At 30.8% G+C, this 20,006-nt stretch overlaps 2 protein-coding genes across 2 annotated transcripts; both read right to left on the bottom strand.

Annotated features, from left to right (window-relative positions):
- Nucleotides 1–83: 83 nt before the first annotated feature.
- On the bottom strand, nt 84–8,068 carry LOC133705806 (pentatricopeptide repeat-containing protein At5g66520-like). The gene is made up of 2 exons (XM_062131217.1): nt 6,590–8,068; nt 84–251 (listed from the first exon to the last, which is right to left on the bottom strand). The coding sequence occupies exons 1-2, from the start codon at nt 8,066–8,068 to the stop codon at nt 84–86; spliced, it is 1,647 nt and encodes a 548-aa protein (XP_061987201.1).
- Nucleotides 8,069–9,897: 1,829 nt separating this feature from the next.
- LOC133689732 (ER membrane protein complex subunit 8/9 homolog) lies at nt 9,898–14,772 on the bottom strand. The gene is made up of 5 exons (XM_062109737.1): nt 14,421–14,772; nt 14,076–14,222; nt 13,934–13,993; nt 10,337–10,503; nt 9,898–10,178 (listed from the first exon to the last, which is right to left on the bottom strand). The coding sequence occupies exons 1-5, from the start codon at nt 14,628–14,630 to the stop codon at nt 10,148–10,150; spliced, it is 615 nt and encodes a 204-aa protein (XP_061965721.1). The 5' UTR covers nt 14,631–14,772; the 3' UTR covers nt 9,898–10,147.
- Between the last annotated feature and the right edge of the window lie 5,234 nt (nt 14,773–20,006).

Below are 20,006 nucleotides of genomic sequence, written 5' to 3'. Positions count from 1 at the left end.
TTTACAAATGCTGGCCGCTGTGTGGTGCATTGCAAATTATGTTAGCTTCTCTATGAATGTTTCCAAAAAGGATACTGAAGCACTCATGCTCCTGCACAAACAGTCGTCACTCTCATTTTGTACAGTCCTGATGCCATCAAGAGCAGCTCCTTCAAAATAGCAAACTGTGTCAAGCCACCTGGAGCATATTCGATTGCATAGCGTAGGCAGGCAGCTCTCTTTGCTTCTGCCATAGCTGAGTCTTCAATATTCTGGGTCGTGCGAGGCACATTTGTATTATGGCATTTTTCTCTGGTGTGGCTTGAGGTTATTATACTATTATTAATTAATCTTTGATCGATTTTATTTTTGAATTATTATATTTTAGATAAATACTATTTTTTATTTGATTTGACCATTAAAATTAATAAAAAAATATCTTTTAAAAAATTCATTATTTTGGTATTTGTCATTGAGATTTTTTTATAAATATTATTGAAAATTCAATCCATTTTCATAAATAATTTTAAAAGTTTTGAAAGTTAAAAAGCATTTTTTTTAAATTTTTCTAAACAATAAAAATGCAATAAATTATGGAAAAATAGAAAACAAACTAAAATTATATCAATTTTTTTTGGAGTACAATGATGCAAATGAATTTATATAAGGAATTTTAGTGTGATTCTCAAAACTTTGCATGTATGATTTAAAAACTTAACTTTTTCTTTCAAATGCTTGCAAATATTTTGAGAGTTTTGTTATTTGGATTAAGGCAAATTAAGTGTGTCACTAATATTAATAAATAATACAAATTAATTCAAATAAATATAATAATCAACAATATAATTAAAATGCTTAAAGTAAATAAGTAAGGGAAATATAATTTGTAAATTTAATTTTTAACGTGGTTTAACAAGTTTACATTCATATCTCAACTTAACATTCACTTCTTTCATGAGAAAAACATCCATTTGAAAAAGTTTAAAGTTGGCATGACAATCATATGCTAAAAACATCCTTATTGATTTTAGTATAACTACCAGTACAAATATTTCTTCATAATCAATAGCTTCTTCTAGATTATATTCTTTGGCAACTAGTCTAACTTTGTTTCTTACTATTATCCCATGTTCATCAGCTTTATTTCTAAACACCCACTTAGTTCTAGTAATTGAATGGTTGTTAGGTTTATGGAACAATTCTCAAACATCATTTCTTTCAAATTAGTTTAACTCATCTTGCATAGATAAAATCCATTTTTTTACTATCTTCGACTTCTAAAAGTGATTTAGGCTCTATATGAGAAATAAATGCATAATGACCACTTATGTTTCTAAGAGATACTCCAGTTTTAGTAACTTAAAAAGGATTATCAATAATTAACTCAGAAGGGGGAGAGCTTACATACCTTAGCTCCTTTAGAAGAAAAAAAAAGTTACTTACCATTTCTTATTGATTGTTTGTGCTTGGTTGGTCTTTGTCCATTCCTTCATTATTAGCCTCCATGAGGGTCTTATCATTAAGACTCAAATGTTGAACGCTTTTATTAATGTCATCTGAAATCTCAATAATTTTTTTCATTTTGAGTTTCCTCAAAGGCAATATGTATAGATTCTTCAAGACAAAGTGTTTTATTATTGTAAACTTTATATGCTTTGCTTAAGGAGTAAAACCAAGAAAAATTCCAAATGGACCTTGAATCAAATTTGTCTAAATTATCCTTGGTGTCGAGAATAAAATATTTTGAACAAAGTTTTTTGAAATATGAGATGTTGGGTTTCCTCCCTCTACAAAGCTCATATAGAATCCTTTTTCAACTCCAGTATCAAGGTAACATGATTTAAAACATACCAAGAGGTGTTTACAGCTTCTAGCAAAAAAACTTTCAGAGTATCAAATTCATTTAACATTGTTCTTTCAATTTCTTAAAGAGACCGATTTTTTCTTTCCATAACCCCATTTTGTTGGGGAGTTCTAAGTGTTGAAAAATCATGGTGATATCATTTTTCTTCACAAAATGATTCAAACAAATCACTTATAAATTCACCCCTATGATCATTCCTTATGTTTATGATGGAAAAACCTTTTTCATTTTCAACCTTCTTTGAAAATTTTACAAATTCATAAATAGTTTTATCTTTTGATTTTAAAAATAAAATCCACATATATCTAGTTAAGTAATTAATAATCATAAACACGAATCTATTTCCACTTATACTTCTAGTTCTAGTTGGTCTAAATAAATCAATGTGTAGAAATTCTAAAGGTTTTTCGATTGAGATGTGATTCTTGCTTTTAAATGAAGTTTTCACCTGTTTGTCTATTTGGCAAACATCATTTAACTTTTATTTTTTGAAGGCTATAAGGAAGATCTTTAATTAGATCATTTTTAACTAGTTTATAAATAATATTCACGTTCATATGACATAGTTTTCTATATAAAAAAAACTATTATTAATGTTAGAAATAAGACAAATTTGTATCCTCATGCATGCATTAATCTTAATTTTGTAGGCATTGCCTTTTTTATTTCTTACGTAGATTACTTTGTCATTCTCAAGAATGAAACAACATGCATGGTAAAAAAAAATCTTAGAGCCTTTATAACATAATTGAATAATACTAATCAAATTATGTTTTAAGCTATTAACAAGAAATACATTTTTAATTAAAGGTGAAGATTTCCCTCCAATATTACCAACTCTAATGATTTTACCTTTTGAGTTGTCTCTAAAAGTGACATTTTCTCCATTAATTTTGGTAATGCTTGAAAACAATAAATCATTTTTAGTCATATACCTTGAGCAAACACTATTTAAAAACCACTCCCCATACTCTTTTGATTACTACATACAAAAATCAAGATGAAGCTTTTGATACCCATACCTTCTTAGAATTTTTGTGGTTAGAAGTGATTCCTTTTGAAACCCAAGTTATATTACAAACCTTGTCCTTCTTAATAAGACATGCATAAATCAAATGACCTATAACTCTACAATAATTGCATTTATGGTTAGGTTCATATGATTGTTTGGCTTTAATAAAATATTTTTTTATTCACTTTTAATTCTTTTTACGTTGGTAACCTAAACCTATTTTTTTTAAAAATACATATTTGGCTAGAAAGCATGGTTTCTAAAATCTTAGAGCTTTATATGAATTTAGCTAAGGCAGTGTGCAACTTGTCTACTTTTTCTTTCAAGGATTTATTTTCACTGTCAAATTGATTCACCTTATCTATATCATCAATGAAAATGCAAGCTTTATTTTCCGAAGTTTTTTTTCCAACAAGTAATCATGCATAGTTCTATTTCAATATATTATATTTTGAACTTAAATTTTTTAAATTCATCATATAAAGATTCAAATGCATCATGCAATTCATTGTAGGTATGGTTAGATTCATCATCTAAACATTGTACCTTATTTTTGCTTTCAATTGTTTTGAAGCGCATGTTTGTAACATGCTATTCTTTATCACTTGAACTAAAGTCTGAATCATCAATCCATATGGATTTCATTTATTTTTTGTGATGATGGTTCTGCCTTTTATTTTGAATAAGTGGACAATCTACTTTGATGTGTCCTGTTTTGTTACATTTGTAACATTTAAGAACTTCTTTGCTTAATTCTTTCTTATTTTCATCCCTCTTGAAGTTTGAGAATCTTCTATTCCCTTATTTTTTTTCTTAGAAAATTTCAAAATTACTTTGTAATTAGAGCAATGTCCTTTCCAATGTCTGTCATCATCATCATTAATTTCAATATAATGAACAATTTTGAATGCCAAATCCTTATTTGGCTTTTCTTATTGTTCTTGTTTCTCTATTGCAATTTCATGTGTCATCAAAGAACTAATAAGCTCTTCCAATAGAAGTTTAGTGAGATCCTTGGCTTCTCGAACAACCATCACCTTTTCTTCATAAGTTTTCAGTAGGGACATAAGAATTTTGCTTATAATTTTGGCCTTAGTATAAGTCCTACCAAGAGCATCCAAACTATTAGTTATTGTAGTCATTCTAGTAAACATACTAGTTATAGATTCACTAGGAAACATTTTGAATAATTCATATTCATGAACTAATATATTGATTTTAGATTTTTTAACTTGGTTAGTTAAAATCTTTAATTTTAAATGGTTTATGAGGGCCATTCTCTATGGATAACCATAAATCATAGTTAATAGATTGAAGATAAATGATAGTTCTAGCTTTACAATAAGCATAATCATTACCATCAAAGAAAGGTTTCCTAGAGGTATATGATCCTTCATTTTAGAGATTATAGCTAGTGATTATAGATAAATAATAGTTTAAGCTTTGATGCTAATTGTTGTTGTAGGATTTAAGGCAACTATAACATCTAAGAGGGGGTGAATTAAGTGTATCACTAATATTAACAAATAATAAAAATTAATTCAAATAAACACAATAATAAAAAATATAATTAAAGTTTTTAAAATAAATAGGTAAAGGAGAGAATTTGTAAACTCGATTTTTAACGTGATTAGGAAGTCTATATTAACACCTTAAGTGCCAAACCATATTTGAGTACAATAACAATTTGATGAATCTACACCAAGATTTTACACTACTTGAAGATGTTCTATGTTCAAGATTTTTCTTCCACTTAAAGATATATTCTCTTCAAGATTTTCTCTTGATGAAAATACCTCACCAATGCCAAGAGTTTTTCCCTAATTCTCAAGTATCTTTATATCTCAATAGATAACACTTATAGGATTGAAAAATGTTTAACTATATTGAGAATGACAATGTTTATGAAGGCTTAATTACACAAATATGAATAAAATTAAGAATTGATGATTTTGAAGTTGTTTTGCTCTTAAAATAGCTTGTATATGATATATGTTTGGATTTTCTTTAAATTTTATAATTATAAAAGCTATATATATGTTTCTTGTAAAAACTAGTCGTTTATAGTCGTTAAAGTCCCATTGACGACTAAAATGATTGAACGGTTTAGATTGGTCAAACCAATCGGTTGACCGATTCCTATAAAATTCTCATGTGTTCATTATTGATAAAAAAACAGTCAACCAATTCATTTGGTATCACCAAAAGGTATACTAGTTTATGTAGAATATTAGATTTATCAGTTTTAATTTAGGTGAATTCTTAGAATTACTTATCAGGTTTTTAATCAATCCTTTTGAATGTATGCAAAGTGAAGTGTAAGCATTCGTTTTAATTGTGCTATGAATATGAGATATATAAATTTACATAAAACACTAAAATGAACACTTAAATTATAAGCCTTCACTTTGCTTTTTTTTTTTGACTTCTTGATTGATTTCTTTGTGAAATTTTTCATGCTTATTGATTTGATCTTTGTATAAAACCTGTTTAATATTTATTCTCAACCAAACATATTATTAATCTGATTTTTATTTTATTGTTAGCATAAAAATATATAAAAACATAAATGTGTGGTCTAAAAGTCAACAAATCTTACTAAGATAAAACAAATAAATTTATATGATTTTCATAGAACCCAACAAAATTTGAAACCATTCCAAAATAAATTCTATTGTTTTACCATTTTGTTAATATTTGATATTTAAGAAAAAATAAAAAAATGCTTCTTAATCTAATTTTTTTTTGAATGTAAACTGAATTTTTGATAGCATATATTAATTAGCTCAAAAATATTAAAAATTGATTTTTTTTCTAAAGAAGGTTTCATCAAATAATATGTTAGATAATTTGTGGTGTCTGCTCGAGGTTATACTATTATTAATTAATTTAATTAGTTTTATTCTTAAATCATTATATTTTAGATAATTGTTATTTGGTTTTGACCATTAAAATTAATAATAATAAAAAAATTCTTTTAACATAATTCATATTTTGGTATTTGTCATTGAAATCTTTTATAAATATTAATGAAAATTCAATCCATTTTCATAAATAATTTGAATTTTTTTGAAGTTGAAAAATATAAATTAAAAAAAAACAATTTAACAAATTATAAAAATAGAAAACAAGCCAAATTATCTCAAATTGTTCTTGAGTGCCAATGATTTCATATGAATTTATACAAGTAATTTCAGTGTGATTTTCAAAACTTTGCAGTTTAAAAAATTAACCTATTTTTCAAATGTTTGCAAATATTTTAAATTGGACCCTAATAAAATTTGGGACAATTCCAAAATATCTTAATATTTTTTTTTTAAATTTTGTTATTAAAAAAAAACTTGAAAAGCTTCTTAATCTCAATTTTTTAAAAAAGTAAATTGAATTTTTTTAGCATATATAAAAAATGTGAGCTCAAAATTGATTTTTTTTTTTTAAAAAAGAAGGTTTAATCAAAGGACAACGGAAGGACACTATTAAACCAAAACATATGACAACCCAGGCAAAAATTGGCATTAACCGAGTACTATTTGGTTCAACTTGCTTCTCTCTTCACAACTTCAAGACACAATTGCCTAAAGTTCTAACCAAAAAGTGTGGAAAAGATGATTAAATTTGCAGCCAACTGTGACATTGCAATTTGACAAAACTTTGTTGCCATCGATAAATTACCAAAAATCCCTACAAGAACACTGGCCATCTCTAAAACAATGGAAACGGTTTCTGTCACGTACAATTATCTCTCGACTGACAATACCTGATATGATTTTCAAGGCAGCATGGCAGTCCTCACAAACACGGAGATTTTTCATAATCCTGATGGGTGTTCCCTCTGGCGTGGTCATTAACCCAAAAACCACAGCTAATTTCTCACTGTGACGATACAAAAACTTCTCCTTCTCTTTCTCTTCCATGTCCAACAGAACAACAGATGTCTTAGGTGAATATCCTCTACGCTTCATTTTGACCAGTAGTTTGTCCCATATCTTGCATATATCCTCAGCCTGAGGGTGTGTCTGATCTCCAGCAACAAACTCATGAACCACTCCATTAACAGTGATTGAACTCCACCCACTTGTCTTCTTCACCCCTCGATCTTTCATCAACTTCCTCACCCTTGCTGCGTCTTCCCATCGTTCTGCTTCTGCATAAATGTTTGATATAACCACATAGTACCCATCATTAAGAGGATCCAATTCAGAAAGGTGTTTTATTGCTTCCTCGGCCAAATCAATGTTTTTGTGAACTTTGCACCCACCAAGGAGAGCCCCCCACACCACTCCATTTGGCTTAATAGGCATGCTCAAGATAAACTCGTGGGCTTCTTCAAGAAGCCCTGCCCTACTAAAAAGGTCAACCACGCAACCATAATGCTCAATCTGTGGAATTACACCATAATCCGCAGTCATGCTAGCAAAAAACCTACGACCCTCATCAATCAATCCCATGTGGCTACATGCATGCAAGAGCCCAATAAAAGTAACCCCATTAGGCTTCACACCTAGTTTGATCATCTCAGAGAAAAGACACAGAGCTTCCTCTGCTTGTCCATGCATTGCAAGCCCAGCAATCATTGCTGACCATGACACCACAGTCCGTTCTTCCATTTCATAAAAAACTCTTCTGGCATTCTCCAAGCATCCACATTTGACATACATATCAATCAAGGTATTACAAACATGAACATTTCTCTTAAACCCACTTTTTGTCGAGTATTCATGAACACTCCTCCCAAGATCTAGATCACCTAGATCAGCACAAGCTGCAAGAACAGAAACAACAGTTACCTCATTCGGCCTCAACGCTTCATCTTCCAACTTCATAAACAAATCAATAGCCTCATTAGGTTTGCCACACTGAACAAAACCCGAAATCATCGAAGTCCATGACCTAACATTCTTGTTAGGCATCCGCAAGAAAAAGCCATAAGCACCATCAATATCTCCCCTCTTGACCAACTGGGCTATCACTATATTCCAAGTAACAGCATCTCGTTGCGGCATTTTCTCAAACAACAACATAGCATCACCCATCTCCCCACACAGACCATACAAATTCAAGATCATATTTTGCAAGAACAAATTTGAGCCAAACCCCAGCTTCTGAAAAAGCCCATGAATGATTTTACCATTCACAACATCAGATAGTTTCAGACACGCTTTTAGGACAAAAGAACAAGTGAAAGTATCAGGCAAGACATCAAACAAACGCATTTGATAAAACAACAAAAGGGCATTAGAAGGGCAATCACCCTCAGCAAAGCGTATTAAACAAGAATTCCAAATGGAAGTTTGAGGTATTTCAAGGAGATGAGAAAAGATTTGGTGGGCATAAGAGAAGGAAGGGGAGAGAGCACAAACAAAAGCAACTTTGGTTAAAGGGAGGATAGAGAGAGGAGTGTTGGTTTTGATAAGGCGGGCATGGAGTTGTTTTAGCTCAAGTGGAGTGTTGAAATTGTGGATCAGGCGATCATTATTTTTGAGGTTTCGGAAAGTGGGGGAAGGTGGTGGGAAACAGTGAAGGGAAGAACATAGAGAGCAAGAGGACATCATTTCCTTTTCCACTTTCAGTTAATATTTACATGTTATTCTTCTTGAAACCTTCCTTTGGTCTGTGAGGGTGCTTTTATATATATATATATATATTTCTCTCTCTCTCATGTTAAGATCAAAATTTCCTTAAAAACAAGAGAAAAAAAAAATACTTAAAAGAATGTAGCTAAATGAATTAGATTTTAAATTTATTTTTTTAAAAATTATTAATTTGAGTTTTATAAATTTTAAAGTTGTTAATTTAATTTTAAGATTATTCAAAAAATATATATAAATTAATCTAAACACCTATGTTAATTCCTTATCAAATTTAAGCATTCGAAATCTTAATTTGATTGATTGTGTTCGACATCAGGCAATACTATCTCCTATTCATTCTCCATTACTAACTGTTGAAATGATTTCGTCAAAGCTGTCCACAGCAAGGCTTTGACAATAGCCACGTCAAATAGTATTTCCTGAGGGTTGCTTTTATCGGGAAAGGTTGTTAAAAATATTTTATTTACATGACACAATATATATAATATAAATTTAAATTATAAAATTATAAATAAAATATTAACCCTAATAATATATTAATAATTTTAATGAAGTAGTAATTAATAATATAACACAATAAAAATAAAAATAAAATACATAATATAAAAATCCAAACATTTATTTTTTTTACATTGATTCCTCTACTTTTTAGACAAATCGACCCATCTACTTTGTAATTTACAATAAACAAGTGCCTTTAAATTTTAATAAATTATTTAATATTAATTATTCCAAGGATCAAGCATGCCAATTTACAACTTTTTCTTTATATATTTGCCAGCTAAAACAGAGTAATATAACAATTGATATGTTAATAGTTTACATAAAAAATTGTAAAGAATAAATAAGTATTTTAATTTTACGAAAATAAAATTCACAAATAACTTGTATCATTAAAAAAATTACAATAATTATAGTTAAAATCAAACCCTTGTTTATCAAACTACACAAATTTTGCAGGATATAAATTTAAAACAATGAAAATATTAAGATACATATTACCAAAATACATAATTTTATATTTTTTTCAAACTTATAAAATTAATCCGATTTTACTTTATCAAGTTTAATAGTTTTTAAGTTTTAATCTAATTTAATATTTATATTGATTTGTAAAATCATAAAATTTTAAAATTGATTTTTTTTTTAACAAGATTGCTGAAGTGATTGGAGTGCTATAGCTAACTTCCAAAAAACATAAAATTGAGATGAGGTGGTGGGAGACACCACCCCACATCGACTACTAGCATACTAATTGGCCCTTTTTCTAGCCTTACCTCTCCAATACAAATATTCCTTTTGAATTAAATTGTACGAAGGCTAACGCTTTGCCCTCAAGATCGCACAACGAGCTTCAATTAAAAGAACAGATCACATGATATAGCATCAATACAAGAACTCGATGGGAATCACCTAGCAGACTACATATCCAGTCTAATTGACGAGGAAAATTAGAGATTAAACAGATAGTAGTGATGTATTTATGGAGAGCGGCAGCCATTCCACTTTTAAAACTCTGAACTTCAACACAGTAATACTTCTCAGAAGAAAATACCATGTTCCTTATCTGGGAAACTTCACAATTTAACACAGATATATCACTGCAAAATTTTCTTATTAATGGTAACTACGAGCCCAATGCTCATCCAAATCATTAACATTTAAATTTCATCTGGTCTACATGCACGGCTGGGGCCAACCTTACTTGAAGAGTTCTGGATTCAGCCAGTCCCTGCAAATACAAAAACAAATTGCTGATATGATTTCTATGAATAAATAAGGTGCAAAGCAGTGCCTGATGCCAAACTTGTCTGCACGTATATGAAAGCAGAAGACACCATTCATTCACTCACACTCACACTCACACTCACACATGCATATGATGCTTACTTGGTAATGTCATCAAGGTGGTCATCAAAGTCTACCACATCCTCCCACTTCTTGGATGAAATATAATCCAATAGAACAGCATTTGCAGCTGGTTCCTTAGTTGTCAATCGGCAGCTTCCATCTGATCTAGTTAGCTTCCAGTTCTTGGATGCATCCCTTGTATAAAGCTAGTACAAGAAGGGAACAAATGTACTTAGACGCTTGACTGAAAATTCATTAAATGGGGGGTAAATTGGGCAATTAGCAAAGTAAACATAAAAAATTGACGGAATAACACCGTTTGAAAACGTTATGGCGAAACAACACACTTTCACCTTATCGCGTTTCAAAAGCGCGGCATTTACTTTTACTAAATGTCGCTATTCCTAAGCGTGACAAGATAGTTGTCAAGCTTCCAAATAACAACATTTAGTAAATGTAGCGCTTTTGAAGCGCGACAAGGTGAAAACTGATCAACCAGTTTGTAATAGTCAGTAAAACCAATCGACTAATTTTGAAAATAATAAGAAAAATCTCAAAAAATGATTGGACTTTCACCTTGTCACACTTTAGAAGCGCGACAAGGTGAAAGTGTGCTATTTCACCAAATTCTTTTCAAATAGTGTCATTCTGCCAATATTTAACATTTATTGTGCTAATTTGACAAAAAAACCTTAAATGGGACCATCATACTAGGGTTCATCTATAAATTAGTGAGTGGTATGAGTTAATGGTGGCGCTATGGTAGGGGAGCAAGATTGTTTAATTTTTTAACACAGCAGTGAACTATTACAGAATAATCACAAAAGTAACTGTCGGAATGCTAACAAAGGAGAAACCAAGAAATTAATGAAATCTCAAAAGAAAAGTTCAAACAGATAACCACACCAAAAACATGTCATGTTGCTGATGGCATGAAAAAGACCTTAGATCAGTAAACACAGACAAGTAACTTGTTGCATATCTGTAAAAGGTAACTTAACAGATGATCATTGAAATTTCAACATATACATAAATTACTAAATATGGATAAACAATTAATTCTGGCATGTAAGTAGAGTTATAGTTATTATCAATAGAGCCATTAACTTCCTATCAGACCACAGAGCACCAATGGAGAGATCACATGAGAGTTTAAAAGATAGTTGAAGAGAAGCATTGATGCCCCCAACACAAGGTAATTTCAAGCTTCACACAGATGCTACTATCTGCTCTGATGCTCAGAAAACAGGAATGATGTGCAATTCATGAGCACAAGGGAAATTCTTAAGCTAGTCACAACCAGAGGAGCCCAAGCAAGATGATTCCAGAAATAGGAGAAGCAATGGCAATTGCATTTTGGAATCCAAACAGTAAGAAATGCAGATTACACAAGCCTCCTGGTGGGAAATGATTTTGTAATAGTTGATGCACAACAAGGAATAACTGTCAATTGAATTCACTCTATTGATAGAGTACATCGGGTGTTGCCTGCCTCCCTGGAACTTTTACAAGATTCTAATTGCAAATGGGAAGCCAATGGAGTGGCTCATGACTTTTTTGAGAATCAGCATGCACACCATTGAGATTCAGACAACACATTGTTTTTGTACCTCATGTAATGAAAGGTTTACTTTCCTGAAAAGAGTATATCAAAGTCACAAATGCTTAGGCACACAAGTTTATTTTGTTGACAGTTTTGGACCTAATTTTCCCACATGGATCTTTTTCCAACTGTTATTCACCAGAATTAAATGGAATCGGTTTTTTATTGCTCCTTGTCCAGGCAACAAGTAGTTCCTGTCAAAACCCATTGCAGGTATAACTCCCTCCCTATCAAACACAGGTGTGTGCAGCCACATTGAGAACTCAATATACCTCTATTGGACAGGAACTCTCCACTAAATCAAGTCCCAACTCCATACAGTTTCTGAAAACAAGTCGGAGACCTGACAAATCAAAGATCAGATTCTCAGCTGCTTTAGACGAACAAGGATTGATGCATGCAGCTATATGGTGGGCTAGCACTGCATTACAAAATGATGATTAAATTCCTGCTACTGCAACTGACTAAGCAACATTATTCATGCTCATCTCCTGATATGCCTGCTCTTTTGCACCAAGTATCATGTTTATATTACTCAAACTTCACTATGATTACATATAAAGCCCTCTAGCCATTTCCCCTGTACTTCTTTCCCTAAACCATCACGTTCTCCTTTCCCTCTTTATGACTGATCTGTCTAGCTGATAATAAACAATATGTTCCTTCAATTCCTATTCTTGGCATGTATTCTATCAAGCACATCAAAGCCAGTGTAACAACCATTTCCCTTCTTACCAGAACAATCCAGCACAGTCCCTTCTCACAGATGTTGCTTCCTTAATCTAACTAACTATCCCCATAGGATCTTCATTCATGCAATTAACTACACTCAATTCTGCCAACAATTCAAATGCAATCGCCTACTACAGTTCCCAATTGGTTTAACTCTAACCAGACCATTTCTAAGCTCATTAGTGAATTAACACCCCAATTGTTATTGGACCAAATTTTCCTTAGATCCTTTTGTGATTACAAACTAGTAAAATTAGATACAAATGCAAACTGAGAGCTTCATGTTCAAGTAATAGCTAATACTAGAAACAATGTCCAAATACTAGCATATCAAGGACCCAAGTTGTCCATAAACCATAACACAGAACAAATTCTCACACAGCACAACCCTCTCTTTTATCTTGATGGTTATGTAGTGATGCCAAGTCAAGCGGCTCATGAATGTGTTAGACTAGGCTGTAGCTCTCAGGATAATAAACTGTTCTTAGAGACTATGCCTGGGGTTATCAAAACTGATGTAAATCATTTGAATTTGAAATGGAAGCCTATGTTTCTATTTGAGATTGAGAGAAAGAGAGAGAGAGTTCTTGGGGAAAATTAAATTCAGGCAAGGTTATGCATACATTGAAATTGGAGAGCAAAAAGCATCAGACATCAAGTATAGTAGACTGGTAGGCTTACAGAAAACTTCACGATGATTTGCATTTCTTTCACTGTCACAATGTGCAACAGCATTTTTAGACATACTCAGTGCTCTTCAATCAGTCTTACAGCAACCATCAAAATCAAATATTTTTTGAGACTCATAAAGACTAATAAATTATTATTCCCCTAGAGTTCATGCCACTAGATGTCCTGTCAACTCGAAGATGTTTGAACCTACATTGCCAGATGAGTAACATTCTACAACCAATTCCATGCTAGATTTGTTTCCTCCCCCTCTTTCCCTCCCAAACAGCCCAAATCAGTAGATAAAACACCATGAAAAACAACATAAATTGGATAAATTCATTCGTTGAAGAATAAATCATAGGCATGCCATTGACCCTTGGCAAAGTGGCCGTAAACTATAGTCCTATCTGTGGATATATCCAAAGCAGTGGTTCTAAAGCCACTCAAAAGGTTTTAGTAGAATAATGTAATATTTGGTGCATAATTTATCTTCTCAGTCACTGCACAGCCAACCAAAGGCTCTTGTATGATGGAACCACCACTTGCTAAATGTTCCCAGCAAACATTAGATGTTTCAGTTCATAAATGTCTTCCAAATAACACAACCGGGATAAGACAAAGCTACTAACCTGCATAACAGGGAGCCCATCTTTCCCCTTTGGCAAAGCTTCAAGCTTTTTGTTATCTAACTGCATAGAAAAGGTTCAAAATGAAATCCAGCAAGAAACAACAGACAAGAGAATCATCATCTACAACAGAAAGAATACATACCAAAAGAATGGCAGCTTGGGGAAAGTAGCAATAGATGTGATCGCCAATATTCTTTGCAACATTACCAAGCTCCACATCATCAGACCTCTCATTTGCGTGAAAGTAACCCACTATACCCAAACCTCGAGCGCTATAATACTCCTCTATCTATTTAGAAACAATTCAAGAAACCCATTTTTTTTTTTTAGAAAAAAAAATTCAACATTCTCATCTCATAAGTATAAATCAATCCCTGAACTTTTCAAATTATAACTAATAAGTATATGTTAATTACATTGAATTAACAAAGGATCCTACTTTTATTAACCAAAGTGAAAAAGAAAATATTGATTACTAGTTGTTTACCATGATGAGAGAGATCTCGAGAGGAGGCAGGAGACCTAGGTGGTTGTGGAACAGAGGGACAGAGTCGATGATCTGGACAACATCGTCACAGGAACTGCCAACCAAAACCCCGTTGACGGCGGAGGTTTTGTGCTTGAGAGAGTGGAGTACTAGTTTTATGTAGGCGTTTTGTGAAATCTCGTATCTCGATTCACCACCACTACCACCCATCGTATTTTTTCCTTCTCAATTCGAGAAAATTGCCTCGTATCTTGGCTGGGTTTGTCTGTCTATCGCTCAGTCTCAATTCTCCAACTCTTTAGCATCCCGTAATCAGTCTTGGCTTAATTCCTCGTAATAGGTGTTTTTTCACAACATGTTACAACTATATATTTTTTATTTTTTTTTAATTTTAAAAAATATATTTTTATATAATTTTAATGATCTAATATCAAAAATAAATTTAAAAAAATACAAAAAATATTATTTTAAAAAATAAAAAATAAATTTGAAAAACCATACCTACTACATCCTTAAATAAACACATAATCTCTCTTTAAACCATACAATTTGAATCGAGATCAAAACTCAATACCTTAAACTTATTCTCAATCAAAATCCCAACATTAGTCCCAACCTAAACCATACCTCACACCAAACTTAGCTCGAACTTCAAATGTCTCAAATCAACTTTCATATGTGCCTTAATGTAAATTATGAATCTTAAGCACTATTTACTTTAACCTAGTGCATCTCAAACCCTAATAATAGCCTAGTCATAACTAGAATCATCTCAGGCTTTGTCTTTGACCAACTCAAACCCTAATTGTTATAAGTCTGTCCTTACCTAACTTCTAAGCGCTTTAGACTAGGTCCTAAAGAAACCTTGATTGCTCAAGTTCAACTCTTTAACCCCCTAGACCAAACCTTGATTTCTATGACAAACTCTTAAGCATCCTAGTTTGGGTCCCAACTTGAATCCTAAGCACTCTGGTTTGGGTTTTAACCCAAACTTTATGCACCCTAAACAAGGTCTTGGCCTAAATCTTGATTACTCTGAACCTAGTTCGAACCAACTTTTGGTCACCCCGAACCAAGTGTCAGTCTAGATCCTAGACACCCTAGACATGGTTTAGAATCAAATCTTAAGCCTTCTAACTCAATTCTTGACCTAAACCCCAAACTTGATCCTAACTAAATCTCGAGATCCCAAACCTAGTCATAGCCCAAATGCTTGAGCGCATTGAACATGCTCTTGAATTGAATCCGAGGCACCCTGCACCAAGTCTCAACCATAACTCGAGATATAATCCATTAAAAATTTTAAAACTACTTTTTAAAAATTCATATTTTCTTTCCAAATAATTGAAAAATAAAAACAAAAAAAAATACCAAATATCTTCATTTTTAATACTAGATTCTCTTGAAAGTCTAAAATAACACCTAAGAAATGGTGAATTAGGTTTTAATTGAATATTTGATACTTTAAGAAATTTAATCATTTTAAACCTTTAATTTTTTGGTAACAAATATCAAATATGAAATGCACAAATAAAATGAGATAAAGATCAAGAGATACATACCAAGTTTATAGTGGTTTGGACAATCACCTACTCTACTCGTTGAACCATCATTCAAATATTCACTATTAACTCATGATTTTTTAGACAGGTGGGACCTTACAAATACACTGATTTTTTTTTTATGGGAACAAGATTAGAAAACCTTTCACTCATAATCTTTTTTCAATATCAAGATCTTAACTTTTCAATGGCTCACAGCCAAATATTTTTTTAAATGATTTAAGTGCTACTTACACTTTCACAATAGATTTTCTCTTTTAAGGATTTTTCACACCTTACAATAAAAAGAAATAAATATAATAGATTGAACCCAGGATTTTATGGAATGTAATCTATCTCAGGAATGTGGAAGGGATGATTGATGCAAATAAAGTTTAAAATTTTGAGAGAATTATGAAAATAATAAAAGTTTTTAGATTAAAGAGTTTATAAGCATAAAGTGTTGTAAAGTAATTTACACAAGGTGAACAAGTGGTATTTTTGGGTGAAAATCATTGCATAGCCATTACTCTCACTTTCATAGCCATTACTCTCACTAAGAAAGATGGAGTAAAATATTTTGAATTTTTAATGTATTCTTCCATCTATTAAAAAAGACTATAACATATTTTTTTTATAGAGAAAATGAGTTTTCACAAGAGCTTTTGAGTGTAGAACAAATTAACTCTTGAGAGTAAAATAAGTTAAGTATAACTCTTTCAAATTACAAGTTTACCACTTAGTTAAAAATAAAATAGTGTGATCAAAGTGTAAGAGATCATTTATTAAGTAATCTATTTAAAAATAATTTGAGTGATAACGTCAAAATATATGATAAAAGATTTTTTTCATGAGGCATTTTTCACAATGTATTGATTTCGATAATGATAAAATTTTTGGATAATGAACTTGGCAATGAAATATATTTTGTGATGCCAAATTAAATTATATAAAGACTTGATTACATAAATTTAAGTTTAAACATCTTCAAATCAAGATTGCGTTCAACGAGTTCATTTTGATTCTATATGATAAGGAGAAATTTCTATAACATTAAAACTTTTGATACACACACTAGTTAAAATATCATGTATCGCTACGAAGAGCAACATATTAGAAAGTATGTATAAGTGTGAGAAAATATTTTTTTAATCATAATTACTTGGAATTTTAAAATTCTATGTTTTAATAGCAATTTAATTTTATAAAAATGTTTTTTTATAATTCAGCAACAATTATATGAATAAACACAAACATACAAATATAAAATACTCACTTCATGAACAAAACAAAGATTGTTTTGAATTATATATGTTAAAATCCATAACTATATAAAAAAGAACTAACTTTTTATTGAAACATTTGATTAGAAAACACTTTAAATTTTTAAATACCATCTCATGCATTAAAATGATTTTATTGGTAGAGACTAAATATATTATCTTATTTAAGAAAATTACATGAAAAAAATTCTACTCTATATATAGAAATGATTTTTTTTTGTGTCTTTAAAAAAAGCTTAACTCCATTTCAGGAAATGATTGATTTATTTTACATGACATAGCTTAACTATGTTTTACATTCATATAACACTATTATATTTATAGCTAACTATTTATTGTATACATATTTATGTATCTCATAAATCCTTAAATAATATAAAGGGATAATTATTAATAAATAAAAATCAGTTCAATTAAGAAACCCTGGAATTCTCTCTTTCTCCTCTTTATAAACCCCTCTATATATCACTTTTTAGGATATCATCAATGACTATTTCATCGAGGACAACCCCTTCCTTTTTTCTCTCATAATTTTTCATTTTCTTTTTTATTTTTCTAATAATTCCAGATCGAGTTTTTGAATCTAATATTTCCAATAATTATAGATTTAGGTCTATATGATCTAAAGTCTATGATTTTATTTGGTTTGTTGTTCTTAATATGTGAGGTTTTTGTTGTTGATTTGTGTCAAGTAAAGGTTTGTTCAAATATCTATAATGAATAAGAGCATGGATTTATAGTCTTAGAGCTCATTTGTAGTGTTATAGTTGTTGTTTTTTAAAATACTTTTTACTTAGAAATGTATCGAAATAATTTTTTTTTATTTTCAGTTTTGATATCAACATATTAAAATGATTTAAAAACAAAAAAAAAGTTAATTTGGAGCAAAGAAAAAAATAAAAGTTTTTAAGTTTTTTCAAAAGTGTTTTTAAAATGTAAAAACAAACGAGCTTTTAAGAAGATTTCAAGTGATATGATTGAATACGATGTTGATGAAAAGAGGTTTTAATAGCCTATCGTGATCTTGTTGCATCCATCAAATAAAGCGTTGTAGTGTGACTTGTTTCTCATAAGTGGTGGAAGTAGAAAATGAGAACTTGAGGGCTCATTTGAATGTCTGTGAAATACAAAGGATGAGACGTTACTTAGAAGGTCAATGGTTTATATTATAGTGAGAAAGTTTTTTTTCACTTGATTATAATCGATTACCATGCTTGCAATCTCTATGTGAGTCTTGGGGAAATTATAATTTCTATGTTCTATTTTCAATATTAATGAAAATATTTTTTACAAAAAGAAATTATAAATCAAACCCGGACCTAAGAAATTTTTCACAAGTCAATCCCCGACTTTTGAAATTTTGCAACAAGTAGTACATCGTATTACAATTATATATTGACATTGTTTAAATATGAAGAATTATATATATAAAAGAAACAATTGAGGAAAATATTGATGAAAATAGGGATGAAAATCCATTTTAAAAGAGGATAAACCATAAAATATTATTATTACCTAGTGTATTTACAACAAGCATTTAAACATCTCTAGTGGTGCATTAGGTATGTATATATATGCCTTGTTAAAATTGCATTTAAGTGTGTTTGGCTTGAAAAAATATTAAATTAATTTTTTTAGTACTTTCTGATTGTTTTGATGTGTTGATGTAGAAGATCACCCCACATAACTAGTCTTAACAATTCGAACATGGATTCTTGGATTGACAGTACATCCTTATTTCCTTTGTGAATCAATTCTTCCATTATCATTTTAATCAACTATCTATCGGTTCAGTTAGAATACAAATTCTTGTTCTTCTTATAGGAAAGTTCATGGCTGCAAAACTTCCAAAGAAACAAATTTCAAACCCATTTACAAAATGATCATTTTCATTGAATCCAAGGTTTTTCAATATGAAAGAACATGCATTGATCACCATATTTTCCAACTGTGGAGCCGGTGGTGTATATATAATGTATATGATTACAATTATTAAAGCCTTCTACCACAAAGGACTTCATCCTGTTGAAAATTAAACTCGATTTCTGGTTTGTTCTGAAGAACAGAGGAATCGGTCAACCAATTGGATTAAATTATGATTTTCTTATATTAGTTTAATTTCTTAATTATCTATGACTTTATACTTATAAAAGGCTTGCAATTCAACATTATTAAGCAGCACAAAAGAGGGAGAATAACTAAGAGAGCTTAAAGAGAAACACTTAATAAAAATATACCTTCCTCTCAATCTTCTTTTTGTTCTTAAGTTTTTGACTTTGCATTACTGTTTTTGATCTTATGTCACACTTATCTTTCTTCCAATAAGTGGTATTAGAGCTTGTTTTAATTGTTTATTATGGCCAATCCAAACTTCCCACTTCAATATCCTTGTTTGATAAAAGATAACTACGAACCTTGGTGTATTAGAGTAAAAGCTTGGCTAGGTTTCTAAGATGTATGAGAAATGGTTGAGAAAGGCTTTAAGGATCCTATAGAAAGAGCAATGTTAACTTTTGCCTAAAGGGAAGCTGTGCAAAAGGCACGAAAGAAGGATAAAAAAAGCACTCACAATCATTTACTAATGTTTGGATGATGCACATTTGAGATAAGACAAACACAATCACCGCCAAGCAAGCATAAGAAGTTTTGCAACAATCAAACCCAGGATTGACAAAACAAAGGTTAAATGCTATATTTCAAAAGGTAAGTCATTATGTTAGGGATTGCTAGAATCTAACTAGAAGAGTTGAGGAGAATGCCAA

This window comes from Populus nigra, chromosome 1, assembly GCF_951802175.1.
Source record: "Populus nigra chromosome 1, ddPopNigr1.1, whole genome shotgun sequence".
NCBI classification, from domain to species: Eukaryota; Viridiplantae; Streptophyta; class Magnoliopsida; order Malpighiales; family Salicaceae; genus Populus; species Populus nigra.
This window is presented reverse-complemented; position numbering and strand designations above follow the sequence as displayed.

Bases quoted from the DNA above. Each gene is read 5' to 3' on its own strand.
- LOC133705806 (XM_062131217.1), bottom strand. From the start codon at position 8,068: ATGCGTTTGTTTGATGTCTTGCCTGATACTTTCACTTGTTCTTTTGTC. The intron at 252-6,589 runs GTACGTGACAGA...CGCACGACCCAG, and splicing joins TTGTCAGTCGAGAGATAATT to AATATTGAAGACTCAGCTAT.
- LOC133689732 (XM_062109737.1), bottom strand. From the start codon at position 14,630: ATGGGTGGTAGTGGTGGTGAATCGAGATACGAGATTTCACAAAACGCC. The intron at 10,504-13,933 runs GTTAGTAGCTTT...TTCTTGTACTAG, and splicing joins ATGGGCTCCCTGTTATGCAG to CTTTATACAAGGGATGCATC. The intron at 10,179-10,336 runs GTAAGCATCATA...TTGTATTTGCAG, and splicing joins CACCTTGATGACATTACCAA to GGACTGGCTGAATCCAGAAC.